Source organism: Sciurus carolinensis, chromosome 16 (genome assembly GCF_902686445.1).
Source record: "Sciurus carolinensis chromosome 16, mSciCar1.2, whole genome shotgun sequence".
In the NCBI taxonomy this organism is placed as follows: Eukaryota; Metazoa; Chordata; class Mammalia; order Rodentia; family Sciuridae; genus Sciurus; species Sciurus carolinensis.
In genome coordinates this window covers 66,426,649-66,442,915 of record NC_062228.1, presented here as the reverse complement: position 1 = coordinate 66,442,915, position 16,267 = coordinate 66,426,649, and the positions used below count along the sequence as shown (strand labels likewise).

At 51.9% G+C, this 16,267-nt stretch overlaps 1 protein-coding gene across 3 annotated transcripts; it reads right to left on the bottom strand.

Annotated features, from left to right (window-relative positions):
- Nucleotides 1–183: 183 nt before the first annotated feature.
- Nucleotides 184–7,353, bottom strand: Zbtb45 (zinc finger and BTB domain containing 45). 3 transcript variants are annotated; one of them, XM_047528365.1, is made up of 3 exons: nt 7,018–7,353; nt 3,481–4,744; nt 184–1,758 (listed from the first exon to the last, which is right to left on the bottom strand). In XM_047528365.1, the coding sequence occupies exons 2-3, from the start codon at nt 4,742–4,744 to the stop codon at nt 1,502–1,504; spliced, it is 1,521 nt and encodes a 506-aa protein (XP_047384321.1). In that variant the 5' UTR covers nt 7,018–7,353; the 3' UTR covers nt 184–1,501. The 3 variants fall into 3 exon arrangements, with proteins under 3 accessions (XP_047384321.1, XP_047384320.1, XP_047384322.1); XM_047528364.1 differs by having other exon boundaries at nt 7,057–7,320; XM_047528366.1 differs by lacking the exon at nt 7,018–7,353 and adding an exon at nt 6,794–6,846.
- Nucleotides 7,354–16,267: the final 8,914 nt, after the last annotated feature.

Below are 16,267 nucleotides of genomic sequence, written 5' to 3'. Positions count from 1 at the left end.
TTAACTCGAGTCAAATGGAAAAGCATCCGATGCTCTGCCAACCTCACTGGTGGTCCTCCTGCAGCATTCATTAAACTCTTGGGGAGATGAGACTCTGCTGAGCTAAGCCACCTGCCAGCGATCAGGGGACCCTAACCTCCTGCCAGGTGCACAGCAACAGCTCAGAAAATACTTAAACACTTACACTGCCTGAGTTCAAACCTAGCTGTCCACCACAGGCCTGCACAGGGACTGTCTCACCCTGTCCATGGGGATCGACCTTGGAGTTGAGAAGCTGAACTCTTCCTCTGATGTGTGGTTGCCCCTTGCCTATGGCGGCAGGGACAGGAGCTGCCACACACCCAGGTAGCCTGGGGCATGGCCTTCCTGGCTGTAACCTGCTCCACTGTATCCGAATCCTGAAAGCAGGTTACCCAGTCCAGGAGCCCAGGAGCCGACAGTGCACTGGAGGTGGGAGAAGGGGGATGATGACCCCTCTAGGTTGGCAGAGGTCTGATGCAGGTCCTGTGACGTCATCTTGCCTTGGGTACCCATCTTCATCCACCCAGCCCTAGGGTCCCTGGCTGCTGTTGCCCCCTCCCCACAGGGCCAGCTAACTCATGCTGTGCACTCCAGTACTCAGCACCCAGCAACAAGGGCAGGTGTCCTGGGGCTCACAAAGCCTCACAGCAGCCTGGTCCCAAAGGACACCCCCCAGATTCCTCAAAAGTAAGGTGTTCAAACATCATGCGTCAGAACAGAGGGAGGGGAGGAGATTTCAAAGGCCCTGAGTCTGGCTGCAAGGTGGGGCTTGAAATCACTGTGACTGCAGAAGCAAGCCGTGTGACTGCTAGGTGAGTGTTGTAGCGCCCTGACTTCAGATGGGGACCCGGCATACAGCTCCACGTGAACTGACCTTCAGTCGTACGTGCAACCCACCCCAGATCCCACACCAGAATTCCAGGGGCTGGCAGGGTGCTACCCAGAAATGGACGCTGAGGCCTGATGTTCCTAGCCCAGCCAGTCTATGATGGCAGTATGCACTGGCTAGAGTCTTTTATTATGAAGTGAGAGTCCCAAGGTATGACCCATTCCATGATGGGTCCATCTGGGCCTCCTCAGGCCCTGGATGAGGGAGGGGTAGTGCCAGGTGGGGGCCCAGGTACATCACTCCACCAACCCTCAAACAGAGCCGCAGCCACACCCTACAGCAAATGGGAGGCGGGTGCAAATCAATGCCAGAGATATGAACCCTGGACCCAGTTCCAAGGGCCTGTGAGCCTACTTCAGCCTGGAAATGGTCCAGTTCTTAGTGGCCAGGTCTCTGACTGTCCCCTGTCTGGGCCTTGGACCCACCTGGAGGGTTCAAGGATGCAGAAGAGAGGAGTAAGGGGCTGTGCCCCAGGTTCAGCCTGGAGAAGGGGACAGGACTGGGAGAGGAGTAGGGTGGTGGTCAAGGCAGCAGTAGCCAACCGGCATAGGGGCGTGGTTGATCCCACGGTGGATGCAGCCAGATCCCGCGTCAGGTCGCAGGGTGCGCAGCCAGGTGGCGCTCCAGCAGCGCTCGGTGCGAGAAGACCTTGCCACAGGCGGGGCAGGGTGCACGCTCAGGCCGGTGAGTGCGCATGTGCACATTGAGGGAGCTCTTCTGTGTGAAGCGCTTGGCGCAAACTGCACACTGGAAGGCGCGCACACCAGTGTGTGTGACCATATGCTTGAGCAGGTAGTCGCGCAGCGAGAAGGATCGCCAACACACTGCGCACTGGTGAGGCTTCTCACCTGCGGACAAGGGGGGCAGCACATGTGCGTCAGACCTTCTCCTCTCCCTCCCCCGAGATTTACGTGCCTAGTGCTGTCAGGGAAACCTCCCCAGAACCCACACCGTCATCCAAGGGTGCCACTGTCTGGCAGGGACCCCCAAATCCAACAGGTACCCCCCAGCAGGGAACCCCGCCCATCTGGAACAACCACTGCCTGTCTGGACTCCCCACTAGGAACTCCCAGGACTTTTAGTGACCTTCCTCCCCAACTCTACCTGGCCAGGTAACGGGAGACACTGGTGCAGCCTCCAATATGCCCATGCAGGTAGAGTTTTCTGAACACTGATAGCCACTTGCTATGTTTTTGGTATTGGGGATTGAGCCCAGGGGTGCTTTACCACAGAGCTGCATCTCCAGCCTTTTTAATTTATTTGAGATAGTGCCTCAACTAGATTGCACAGACTGGCCTAGAATTTGTGATTTTCCTGCCTCAGCCTCAGATTAAAGGGGTGTGCCACTGCACCCAGTGTTGCAGTTACTATTCTAGACACCGTCTGGCAAGGCCCAGCATGCCTGAACAAGGAGAGATCAAGACACATCTGCCCCTTCCTGCTGGAAGCCCCAGTTGCCTAGAACTCCTGACTGTTGCCACTAGAATGTCCCCAGAGTAAGAGACTGCCCTCATCACCCTGGACTACAGGGGAGGCATCTCCAGTCATCATGTGGTGACAAAGTCTCTAAGCAGCAAGAGGCTGCAGGGCAGTGCCTGCTGGGGTGGGCGTGGTTTTGGTCCCCCAGACTAACCAGGCTGGGCACTTCATTTAGGTTACGCATGTCTTGCAAGGTTGGCACTACCTTGGGGTCCTGGCAGCCTTCTGCATGCCAATCACCCAGCTCCCCTTGTGCCAGGCTCTTCCCTCTACTCCTGGGCAGCCAGATAGAGATTTTAAACTGTCACGTCTGAGTTCCTCCCCAGTTCAGACAACACAGAGAGCATTCCCACCCCTCACAGTCGAACCCCAAGTTCTGGCCCCTGAAGAGCCTCTGACTTCACTCTCACTGTGGCCTTCCAACCATGCTTTTGGTTTTCCTACTAACAGTCAGCTCTGCCTGCTGGCCAGCTTCTGCTTTTCATACTCCCGTCAGAACCTAGTCCCCAAGGAGCAAACTTACCCAGGACCTACCCACCACCACCCCAGGTCATCCTTCCACTCTGCTCCTCCCTGGCCCTGAGGAGACACCTCCCTGACCAAGATAAGAAAGAAGTTCCCCATGGTTTTGGGGACCCTGTTCCTCTGAGGGACCTGTGAGGTTCCCCACACTCTTCCACCTACAACTCCAGCCCAGAGGGCTCCTCAGGCCCTGATTCAGCCAACTCTCTGCCAGCTTCCCCCACTCTTCCTAGGTCAGAAAACCCACCCTACTTCACCCCAAGCCCCAATCCCCTAGTGAACATCTGGAGAGATGCAGGAGACTACCTGGAGCTCCACCCCCAGCCCCCAATCCCTGCTCCATCCATGCTGCCCCCCAGGCTCCACCATCTACTCCTCAAGGGGCCTGCTCCTTAAGCCAGCCTCAGGAGTCCCTCTCCCCCAAAACACGAGGAGACACAGGCAAGAGTACCTATCGCTCACTTGAGACTTAAAAGCGACAAAACCACACCAGCCAACTGCGCCTCGGGCTTGAACCTCCAATGACCAAGGAGCTCAGAAAGGTGGTCCTCCCCATCCCCTTAGCTCACCCGAGTGGATGAACATGTGCTTGGTGTAGTTTTTCCGGGAGCTGAACGTCTTTCGGCAGTGACTGCACTCGTAGGCAGGCTGCTCTGCTCCGCTAGCTCGCACAGGGGTGCCCGAAGGGGCCGAGGCAGGCACCCCGGGCGGGGCCAGGGCTTCCCCGAGCTGAGCGCTGGGGGCCGCCTCTGGCTGGAGCGCGGGGTAGAAGGTGGGCGGGGGTGCAGGAGCTGGCCCCGAGGGTGCGGGAGGGGTTGGCGGAGGGGGCCCCTGGGCGCCCAGGTGAAAGGGGAAAAGTGCAACAGGCATCCCTGAGGTTTTCACGCCAGGCACTCGGGGTCCCGCCAGGGCGCAGTCGGGTGGGGTAGGGGTCTCAGCAGGACAGCCTTCTGCGGCAGAGCCGCCCTCCTCGTGCCAAGCAGATACGTAGCTTTCTGGAAACACGTCCTCGGCCACCGCAGCGCCACGAAGGAAGTCTCTGCCCGCGCCATAGTCAGCGAGGCCCGCAGGCGCAGGCGGGTCCTCTCGAGCGCTGTCAGCGGCAGCAGTGAGGAAGCCAGCTGCGCAGTCAGGGAACGAAGGGGGTGCCTGGCCCTCACCTGGGCCACCACCTTCACCGTCCTCGCCATCGGTCTCACCCTCGGTGTCCTCCTCATCTTCGCCTCTGTCCTCAGGGGCCGGCAGTGCCGGGTCCGCGTCAGGACCCTCTACCTTGGCCGGGAGTGCAGGCAGCTGCAGACGCGCAGGCTGGCGCTGCTTGCGGCTGTGTGCTGCACCCGGGTGCCCCAGGGGCCGTGCGGCTAGCAGGTGGCGCAGACGGTGGCGCAGCTGCGCAGGTGCCAACGGCGGGGGCACCGGCGTTGGCAGGGGTGTGGGTGCAGGGGTGCCTGGGGCCCGAGCGCGAGCGATGATCTGAGTGCACTCGTCTATGACTGTCTGGATGCGAAGCACCGATGCGGCGGTGAGCACCTGCAGAGCTTCGCCCTGTGCCACCACAAGGGAGCCGCTGTAGAGGAACTCGACGAGCTGGCGCACAGTCTGCGCAGGCACCACTGGCGGTACCCGGATCTCGGAGTGGCCGAGCAGCAGCTTGTCCTGAAAGAAGGGCGACCCGGCGGCCAGCACGCAGCGGTGTGCACGCAGGGAAGCCTCACGGATGCGCACAGTCACGTCACAGAAGTGCCCACCCAGCCTCTGCCCATTGAGGGTCTCAAGCAGTGAGCGTGAAAAGTTCTGCAGGTGGATGTGGTGCACTGCCTCCGCAGCCGCCATCTACGTGGGACAACAGGACCAGGACAGGAGGTCAGCCAAGGACTCTCCTCTCCCCAGCATTCAGGCCTCCTCAGCCCTTAACTTACAGCAGTTCAGGACCAAGGGTGCACTGCAATCCAGGTCGTACCCACCCACCTCTCCCCAGCAGCCCCTCATAGTCCCTGTTCACAACACACAGGACAGCCCCACCTTAAGTCCTCTGCAATGCCCTCTGCCTCCATGGCCCCTGGCACATCTCTGGAAAAGGGTTAGAGTTCCCAGCTCTGCTCACTTCCCTCCCCACCCAAAGGTGCAGGGTTTACATCCTCTTCTTGGCCCACTTCACCCCAATTCAAATACCCTTAAGTAGCCAGGTGCAGTGGTGCACATCTATAATCCCAGCCACTAAGATTAGACTGAGGCAGGAAGATCTCGAATTCAAAGAGCCTCAGCAACTTAGTGATGCCCTAAGCAACCCAGTGAGATCCTGTCTCTAAAAAAAAACCCAAAAACATCAAAAGGGCTTGGGATATAGTTCAGTAGTTAAGTGCCCCTGGGTGGTTCAATCCTCAGTTCAAATATATATATATATATATATATATATATATATATATATATATATATCCTTAAGTAGCCTCTACTCTCCTCCCAATGTGTAATCCTATGTAGAATGAGCCAGGAACCCCCATTCAGGACCCATTTCCCTGCCTCACTCAGTAGACTTCCTGCAGAAACACAAGCCAGTCTTCATTTAGCTGGTTGTGGCTCTCACTCCTGTAGCTTTTTTCTTTCTTTCTTTCCTTTTTTTTTTTTTTGGTCTTCCCTTGCACCTTGCTGCAGCTAATGCCCTATGCTGACCCAGGACTGCTGCGTCAGTCAGGATGGGATTACACAAACTAGTGTATGCAGGTCTTCCCAGGGGATGGAATGGCACATCTGCCTCCTGGACAGAGCCATTTGGAGCATGCCTGGTCACAGAGGACTGAGGGTAGTTGGGCAGGTGCCCCAGGAGAGGCAAGAACATGGTCCATGGCATGAACCCAAGGCCCTCACTCTTTATGGCATCTCCATGGGGTTTAAGGGGCCCAGGATGTAGGTGTGACATAGAGAGGGGGTACATATGGACCACATGACTGGATGGGTGAGGGTGAAGCACCAGCAGGCCACAGCCTGCGTGAAGCCATGCAGGAAGCATGGCTGGGCAATCCTCATGCTTCTTGTGAACCTGTGGTCCTATGATCCAGGCACGTCCCAGCCTCAGGCACCAGAAAGGGGGAACCCCCAAGGACTCTGAGAAACTCCACCCATCAAGCAGGTGACCAGAGCTCACTGGACATGTTTTTCTGTCCTTGGAACAGTGATGATATACTCTGCTCATCTTGCACCCAGAATGTACAGATGTCTGGTCTAAGGGAGACTCGAGACACAAGACACACCCTAAGACTGTCTACTCTCCACCAACCTGTCTCTCCAGGGTCACAATCACAGATCCTATATCCTAAGGATCTATTGGGGGGGGTCTCAGACTCAACCCTTCCCTCCCCATTTGCAAAAAATCATCCTCCATCCAGACCCCCAGACCACTTATGCACCAGTTACCACTGGCCTGCACTGATGGAGTAACACTGCTAGTTCCCGTACACCACCTCCAGGTCTATTCCCCAACGCATCAGCCAGAGGGAGCTTGTTCAGACCTAACAGACCTGGACCCTTCTTAGCTCAGAAGCTTCTAGGCGTAGAATTAATTCCTCTAAAGAGCCAAGCCTTTGCATTTACAAAAGCTTGTCTCCTTTAGCAGCATCATTCTCCATTGTATGGGAAGGGAGGGCGGGGCACAAACCTGTGCACCAACCCGCAGGGCTTGAACCCTTTCTTTTTCCAACCCGCCCCCGCCCTGCTCTCTGAAGGGCTCTGATTCCTCAGCCCAGATGTAGCAGGGCGGTCCTGGATGCCTCCGAACAAAGGCCCACCCTCCCGGGACTGGCGCAGCACACTCGCTGCCACGCCTTCGCCCACACGCTTTTTTCCGAGCGCCCTGTCCCACACTCGGCACCACTGCTCGCGCCCTACCCTGCGCGCCGAGCCGCCTCTCTGACCCGCTGCGACCGCACGCGCTGCAGCCCCCGCCAGCCTAGGTTTCCCGCCTCTGCACCCTGGCCCGCGCAAAGCCCCGATCCTGCAGCGCCCTCTCGCGTTCGCAGCGTGCGCTCCGAGCCCAGGGCAGGTGCCCCTCCCCTAGCACGCCCCGGCCTCCCCGCCGGCCCTGCGGCAGAGGGATGCCCGCCCGACCCCACCTCCGACTTCTGGCCCTGCAGTGGCCGCCTCCTGCTCACCAACTCGAAGGCCGCACTTCCGGGCCGGGACACCTGCGGAACCCAAGGCCGCGGCCTCTGCGGCGCAGGCGGAGCGCTAGGTCGCCGCACGTTTCCCGAGTTTCTATGGAGATTGGCCGCCGCCGCCAGGCCGCACTTCCGGCGCTCGTCAGAGTTGGAAAGAAAGAAACAAAAATATCGCAGAAGACAGGGCGGCTGCGGCGCGAGCAATCTAAGGGCCCGTGCAAGCTTCCGGCGTCGCCCCGGTGACGGGGAGGGGGCGGGGCCAGAGCTGTCACTCAGCCCGCCGTCCGCCGAGCGGTCGAGGGCGCGCGAAAGTGGAAGGTGGGGCCCAGCGCTTCGGTGCCGCCTGTAACCCCAGCCTCGTGGGTTGCAAGTTCGAGGCCAGCCCGGGCAAGGTACCGAGATCCTGTCTCAGAATAAACGTAAAAAGGGTTGGGGATGTCAGTCGGTGGTCCCACGCGCCCCACGCTCGAGGAGCCGCTCGCAACCCCAGGAACAAGAACACGGGCCTCGGCCTGGCCTCCTGGGCCGGACTCTGGGCCCCCCGCTGTGGCCTCCCCGCCCACCGGATCTGTCCCCATTACCTTGACAAACCCCTCATCTCAGTCATTGCTCTCCAACCTCACCGGCCCCTCCATGCGCAGCACCCTCTCACAGCTTAGATGCCCCCGGAGTCCTGCCTGACTGCGAACCAAGCCCCGTCTTTTGTCCCTGCGGTTTGCAGGGCGGAAGGTCGTCTGTCCTCCACCTGGGTTCCTGCTGCTGTAAGGCAGGGACAGGCCGCTGCTTCACCTGGTCCTGCTCTCACTGAACTTGACCTGCAGGATCCGCCGAGATTTTGTACCCAAATACCCAGAAACTATAAATGTGGTCATATTGTCTGAGTAGTTGCACTACATGGTGAAAGGGGCTTTGCAGTTGTGATGAAGGTTATTAATCAGCTGATCTTAAAATAGAGAATAATCCTTAATTATTTTGGTAGTTCCAAGGTAATTGCAGGGGTCCTGAAAGTCAGAAAAGAAAGGCAGAGCTTTTGAAGGTGGAGCCGGCCAGATGATGAAATGTGGGACTGGGGAGTCTGAGAAGAGCCCTGGACAACAGCCAGCAGGAAAACAGGGCCCTCAGTCCTGCAGCCTCGTGGAACTGGATCCCGCCAACCACCTGAATGAGCTGGAGTAAGTAGACTCTTCCCCAGAGCCTCCAATAAGAGCCTACCTGGCCCACACAGTTAGGTCGGAATTTAGGCGACTGTAGGGGGCAGAGCAGAGCAGCTGAGACAAAGGCCAGCCTGCCAAACGGTGACCGGTCAAGCGGGCTGGAAAATTCCACTGACCCTTAACATCCACCTGTCACTCAGCAGGACCTCCTCCCATTCCGGCCTATAAAGACCCTGGACAGCCGGGGTCACCCGCGATTTTCTCTGGGTCCCTACTTGATCTGTACCCCCAGGGTCTGGGAATTTCTCCCGAGAGCCAAATTCCAATAAAGCTTGCTTCAGCCGCTTTCTGTCCGATTCTATTTGGCCACTAGCCGCGCCCCCAAGCTACACACACCTCCGTTGCAGGCTTGCGAGACCCAGAGCAGAGCGCCTGTGGAACAGTGAGCTGACGGGGACAATGTTTTCAGCCACTGAGTTCATGGTACTATAACAGTAGCCACAGAAAAGAAGCACGGCTGGGGAGACCCAGGCCTCCACACAGGAGAACCTAATAAATGCCTGTTTGTTCTCTGTCTGATGAACCCAAACCCTTCCCCTCCCTCTTGCTAAATGCTTCATTTCTGCCTTTCCAACTGTCATCAGCACCTTTGTGATCTCGTTCTCACAGAGCAGGGTCACTACAAGCGTGGGGCCTCAGGGGTAAAAGTGAGGGGCTGGAAGAGGCCTTGCTGAGTTTTGGGAAGGGCATGGGGAAGGTGTGCACGGAGGGAGGCCGCCCTCCCTCGGCCAGGCAGGTGAAGAACTGCGGGCTGAGTTGCAGAATGGCAGTGTGGAGAGAGGAGTGTCCCATTGGCATGTAAAAGGGGCTTCAGGGAAGACAAAGGACCTCACTGGGTGGCACACTCAGGAGGCCCAGCCCAACAGACTCAAGGTAAGGAAAGAACCCAAGTGGCTTCAGCAAAGGTCTCAGCCCTGAATGAAGAGGTCTGGTGAATGAGAAAGAGGTGAAGATGGAGGATCTGGCCCTGGAAGTCAGGATGGGTCTGGGAGGGAGGAACCAAACTGTGACCCTCTCAGGCAGTCAAGGGCATCAAGACTGTGGCCTCCAGAGTCACAAGCCTTAAGAAAACATTTATTGCTTCTTTTTCCAAAGACCTTATTGTAGTGGCCATGCTTTTTTGCTTTGCACTAGATAGTGGGGATTGGATTTAGGGGTGCTCAACCACTAAACCACATTGCCAGTCCTTTTTATTTTTTCGAGACAGGGTCTCACTAATTCGTTGAGGTTGGCCTCAAAAGTGTGATCCTCGTGCCTCAGTCTCTCTAGTTACTGGGATTACAGGCATGTGCCACTGAACCCAGCTCATGGGAATGTTGTGAGGAATAAGTGAGTGTAGCAGAGGATGCCGGTATAAGGAACCAAGGAAGGGCTATGTAGCCTTCAGATACTGAAAATCTGAGGCCAGGTCCATGGTGGGAGGAGTAGGTACCAGACAGATCTGAAAGGAGTAGAAGAAATTGAGCTCCAGCATGACTGGGCTTCTTCAGCTGACAGAGGCATGGATCAGTGGACAGTGGCATCTCCCAGATCCCTCGCTGTGCTTGCTCACAGCCTCTTCCATCCTGCATCACTTCCAGGCCAGCTCATCGTCCAGGGTCACCTCTCTGGCTGCTACTATCTAGCAGAAAAGTCTAATACCCAAGTCTCTATCCACAAACGAGGTCCGGTGAACCTCGACTGTGCCAGATGTGGCATGAAGGTCCCAGGATTCAGGAACACGCCTGTTTGCCAGGAGCTTCCACCTGGCCCAGGGTGCCATGCTAAGTACACTCCATGGAAACCTCTCCCCGTGAGGCAGACGCAGGTGGTCGGAGAGGTCTCTGGCAAGGCAAGTAGCAGCAGAGGAGGGTTGAGCCACAGAGCCTCCTTACTTGGGGTAGACAGTCCTTCATGGCCTCAGGTAGTTTAGGGAGGAGACCAGAGAAGGGGCCCAAATCTAGGCCCAGGGGCTGGGGAGATAGCTCAGTCGGTAGAGTGCTTGCCTTGCAAGCACAAGGCCCAATCCCTAGCACCGCAAAAAAAAAAAAAAAAAAATCTAGGCCCAGAGAAATCTACAGAGGTGGTAAAAGCAATGGGTGGGACCAGGCTTAGTGCCTTTAGCATTTACCAGAAAAGTAAAGGCATCCAGAGATTAAGGGTCTACAGAGGTGGGTGGAGGCAAGGAATGTTTAAAGAGCTTTCATATGTAAAAGAAGCAACTCAGGAAAGACTTTTCTTGATTTTATCCTCTGGCCTCTGCCCCTCCACTGGATGCCGGTTAGATGTGGGCCTGGCACCTTTACACACTTTCACAACCCTTAGAAGCTGCCTTTTCTGCCTCTAGACAGCTGTTTCAGTTTCCCCAGTTCAAATGAACAATTCAACCATCCTTGGTAAATTTACCATGTGTTGTAACCTCACCGCACTCCATTTCCAACCTCCTGGTGGGCTCCCTTGACTCATTTACTGTGAGACCCTGTTCCAACTGCTGTTCCCCACTAACATAACTTCACTATCGCTTTGCATGTTCTGGGCAGTTACATCAGCCACACAATGCAGTCCTGACCCCTGCCCTTGCTGGCTCTGTCACTTTCCTTGGGCTCCTGTGCCACCTAGACATTGCTGATCCTGTCTGCTCACACTGTGCCATTCAGGGGGCATTGGACTGAGAAGTGGTTTGCTGCCAAGGTGGGCAACTGAGCAGCCACAGCCAGCACAGTGGGAAAGCCACCTGTGCACCACACCTGACCTCATTCACTCCCGCTGGTGAGGCCTGCTCCTTGCCCTCTGTGCTGAAGCTGTGGTTAACTCTCCGCTTTCAACCAGAAATCGTCTGTTACAAACAAGGGTAGTTCCTAGAGGCCCATCTTCAGGACTGTCTTCACCACTTAGCGTGCCTGGTGCACATCCCTGGAGCCCTGACAGCCAGGGGGTCGGCCCTGCCCGGCCCTCTCCCAAGCTGCTTAGGTCCTCGCCCCTGGTGGACCCACAGGCCCTGCCCGCCTCCCTCCCTCCCTTTCTTGTTTTTTCCTTTCTTCCTTCCTTCCTTTTTTTTTTTTTTTTTTTTTTTGTTGTTGTTGTTGTTTGTTGTTGTTGCAGTGCTAGGGATTTAATTAAGTTGCAGCCTACCACCCTAGTTCTTATTAATTTTTTCAGTATTGGTTATTGAACCCTGGACCTTGTGCATGCAGGCAAGTGCTCTACCATTGAACCACATTCTCTGTCCTGTTTATTTTTATTTTGAGGCAGGATCTCACTAAATTGCTGAGACTGGCCTTGAACTTATGATCCTCCTGCCCCAGCCTCCAGAGTGACTGGGGAAAAGTAACCACTTCTTTTTTATTTTTTATTTTATTTTTACAGACTGCATTTTGATTCATTGTACACGAATGGGGTGCATCTTTTCATTTCAATGGTGGTGCACGATGTAGATTCACACCATTCGTGTAATCATACATATACATAGGGTAATACTGTCTGTTTCATTCTACTATGTTTCCGTCCCCCACCCCTCCCACCCCGTTTTCCTCTACACCATCCAAAGTTCCTTTATTCTTCTCTTCCCCCAGTCACCCCCACCTCGTTACATATTGTCATGCACTTATCAGAGAAAACATTCGGCCTTTGGTTTTTTGGGCTTGGCCTATTTCACTTAGAATGATATTTTACAACTTCATCCATTTACCAGCAAATGCCATAATTTCATACTTCTTTATGGCTGAGTAATATTCCATTATGTATATATACCACAGTTTCTTTAGCCGTTCATCAATTGAAGGGCATCTCAATTGGTTCCACAATCTACCTATTGTGAATTGAACTGCTATGAACATTGATGTGGCTGCATCACTGTAGTATGCTGATTTTAAGTCCTTTGGGTATAAACCAAGGAGTGGAATAGCTGGGTCAAATGGTGGGTCCATTGCAAGCTTTCTGAGGAATCACCATACTGCCTTCCAGAGTGGCTGCAGCAGTTAGCAACTCCACCAACAATGTATGAGTGTGCCTTTTTCCCCACATCCATGCCAACACTTATTATTGCTTGTACCATTTTATTTTTATTTATTTATTTATCTGTTTGTTTGTTTGTTTGTTTATTTATTTATTTATTTATTTATTTATTTATTTATTTTGGTGCCAGGAATTGAACCCAGGGATGCTTAAGCACTGAGCCACATCTCCAGATATTTTTATATTTTATTTTGGGAAAGAGTCTCACTGAGTTGCTTAAGACTTTGCTAAGTTACTGAGACTGGCTTTGAACTCACAATCCTCCTGCCTCAGTCTACCAAGCCCCTGGGATTACAGTCTTGCCCCATCATGCTCAGCTGCAACAATTCATAAATTTTAAATTGAATGTCATTCTGAATAGTGAGATGAAATATTCAGCTGTCCTGCTGGGGACATGAATTGTCCCTTTGTCTGACATTTAGCTATGTATACTTCCCACCCCTTAGTTACCCATAGCCATCTTGGTTATCGGTGGCAATATCACTGTACTTGTTCACATAATTTTGTTTTGTGTAAAAATTGCCCCAAAGCTCAAGATCAGCAGTGCTGATGCTGGGGACAGTAGTGCAGACCTGTAATCCCAGCATCTTGGGAGACTAAGGCAGGAGGATCCCAGGTTTGAGGCCAGCCTGAGCAACTTAGTGAGGCCCTAAGCAACTTAGTGAGACCCTGTCTAAAAAAACATAAAAGTAGGGGCTGGGGTTGTAGCTCAGTGTAGAATGGATGCCTAGCGTGTGCAAGGCACTGGGTTCAATGATAAATAAAACAAAATACGGAATTGTGTCCATCTATAGCTAAAACAAACAAAAAATATGTAAAAAATTAAAAATAAAGGACTGGGGATGTGACTCAGAGGTTAAGTGCCCCTGGGTTCAATTCTCAGTACAGAAAAAAAAAAAAAATAGTAATGCTGACAGTTTTATTATAGACTATTATCACAATTGTTCTATTTTATTAATTTCTGCCCAATCCGTAAATTAAATTGTATTATACATATGTATGTATAGTATAGGAAAAGACATAATAAAGATATAATGTATAGACTGACACTGTCCACAGTTTCAGGTACCTCCTCGGAATCCTGAGACACATCCCCTGGGCATAAGCAGGGACCACATTTATCTTTCCATAGACACTTGGGTTATTCCCACCTTTTTTTTTTTTTTTTTTTTTTGTGGTACTGGGGAATCGAACTCAGGGCCTTGTGCTTACGAAGCAAGCACTCTACCAGCTGAGCTATCTCCCCAGCCCCTGTTCCCACCTTTTAACTACTGTGAATTGTGCTGGTACGAACATTCTTACCCCAGGATATTTAACACCTGTTTTCAATTCTTTTTGGGTATGGACCAACTGAGGAACTGCCTGACTTGCTCTCTGTTGCTGACTGCACCTTTCACATTCCCACCAGCAATGCATAAGATTTCTAATTTCTTCACATCCTCACCAAGATTTATTATTTTCTGCTGTGTTCTTTTATGGCTTTCCTAGTGGACGTGAAACAGTATTTTCTTGTTCAACTTGCATTTCACTGGTAACTAATGATGAACATCTTTTCAAGCACTAGCCATTCATATATCGTCTTTGGATCCTCTCTCCTTTTAAAATAGTTGTACTGATGTGTGTATGTGTGTATATATATGTGTGTGTGTGTGTGTGTGTGTGTGTGCATATACATACATATATGTGTGTATATGTGAAGTACATATACTATAAATGAAGCACACATATATGTTATATATGTGAAGTCTATTATGTGTGTATAGACTTTAAAACTTTAAGAAATTTTTTATCTGTTGATGGACCTTTATTTATTTTGATTTTTTTTATATGCGGTGCTGAGGATCGAACCCAGTGCCTCAGAGATACTAGGTGAGTGCTCTACCACTGAGCCACAACCCCAGTCCTATATACAACTTTAAAAAAATTTTTTTTGGTAATATGTATAATCAGAAAAATGAGAGATTACACTTCATTTATGTATAATCTATCAAAATGTATAAATGCATTCTACTGTCATGTGCAACTAATTAGAACAAATAAATTTTTTAAAATTTCAAAAAAAATTTTTTTTGGGTGCTGGGATGAAACCATAGGACCTCACACTTGCTAAACACACGTTCTACCACTTAACTATACCCTCTGCCCCTGAAGTACAATTTATATACCATAAAGCACTCCCACAATTTATATACCATAAAGCACTCCCATTTATAGGTATCCTCATATATATATATATATATATATATATATATATATATATATTTTTTTTTTTTTTTTTTTTTTTTTTTTTTTTTGGTACCGGGAATTAAACCCAGGTGCACTTAAACACTGAGCCACATCCCCAGCCCTCCCTTTGTTATATTTTATTTTGAGACAAGATCTCAATGAGTGACTTGCTAAATTGCTGAGGCTGACTTTGAACTTGTGATCCTCCTGCCTCAGCCTCCTGAATTGCTGGATTATGGAATGTGCCACTGTGCACAGCACCTTCAACAATTTTTAGTGAATTTACATTCAGCATTGTGCAGGCATCACCACAATCCAATTCTAGAACATCTCCTTCCACTTTAAAACTTCCCATGTGTGTGGTCTGTGTCCGTTTCTGCTCCAGTGCAGCCCTAGAAGTCACTGACCTGGCCCTTGGCTGTAGAGATATACAGTCCCTTCTGTGAGGGACTGATAAGGTCAGTGAATCCTGGATCTGCAGGACATCCCCCCTTCTGGGCTGGTATGTTGGTTACCTAGTGGTATTCTCTCTCCTTCCCTCCTACATTCCCTGTAGGGGTCTGTGAATAGGAAATCAGGTCTAAATACCTGCCAGGCTTCAGGCCAAACTCTACTGGTGAGAACCTTCACAGTGGGTGTTGGCTGAGACCTACTGCATCCCATGTAGGATCTCGGTCTTGTGGACCCTTACTTCTGTGCTCTGCCTCTTCAGGTGCCCTCAGGCAGCCACATTAACACCAGGAGCCTCCTGGTGTAAACATAAATAGATAATTCAGGCCTACTCTGGGGAATTTGGCCTGGGAAATGATGTCTTTCACATTTTAGCATCTAATTATCAGGGTGCATTCTTCTGTAAGCAAGAACTCGGGCCACGTGTTCCCCTGAAATAGAGTTCCCCTCCGAAAGGCGAGAGTGACGCCAAGTTCTCAGAGTGAGGGTAGCTAAAAGGGTGTCATATGGTAACAGATGGGTGTGAACATGCTAGGCACCACTGAACCACATCCCTAGACCTTTTTATTTTTTATTTTGAGACAGGGTCCCGCTAAATTGCCTAGACTGGCCTTGAACTTGAAGTTTTCCTGCCTCAGCCTCCAAGCACCTGAGATTACAGGTGTGCCCCATGGCTCCCAGCTCTGTCACAGTTCTTTCTGATGCTCAAATTGTACCTCAAATTTTGCTTCTGTGTCCTTTGAACATGTCCCTACCATTCTTTGGGCTTACTTACTTAGTTGTTATCTTACTTAGTTGCTTATTAGGGTGTTTCAGATTCACCTCAGACGTTGCCTGGCTAGTCCTGGAATACACTTTTCCTCCCAGGAGCCCTGCTTCCTCAGCGTGGCAAAGTATGAGACTCTGGGTGTCTACTGTCCCCTTCCATCCCTGCCCTTTGTGGAAGCCATAACTTATAATTATTATTATTTTTTTTGGGTGCTGGGGATCAAACCCAGGGCCTTGTGCTTACAAGGCAAGCACTCTACCGACTGAGCTATCTCCCCAGCCCCGGAAGCCATAACTTCTTTGGGAAAGCAGCAGACAGAAGAGCTGAGGACACCCCTGGTCCAGGAGTGGGTTGTACTCATACAGGCTAAGGGGCTCTGATCGACCACTTTTCCTCTCTAGAACTAGGTTTTCCATCTGTGATAAAGCAACTACACTAAACTGAAAGTGGCCTTCAAAGACATGCACACCCTAATTCCTGGAACCTTTAAGTATTAGTTTATTAGAAATAAGGGTCTTTATAATTGTGATTAAGTATCTTGAAACGAGGCTGA

Bases quoted from the DNA above. Each gene is read 5' to 3' on its own strand.
- Zbtb45 (XM_047528365.1), bottom strand. From the start codon at position 4,744: ATGGCGGCTGCGGAGGCAGTGCACCACATCCACCTGCAGAACTTTTCA. The intron at 1,759-3,480 runs GTGAGCTAAGGG...CCTTGTCCGCAG, and splicing joins GCACATGTTCATCCACTCGG to GTGAGAAGCCTCACCAGTGC.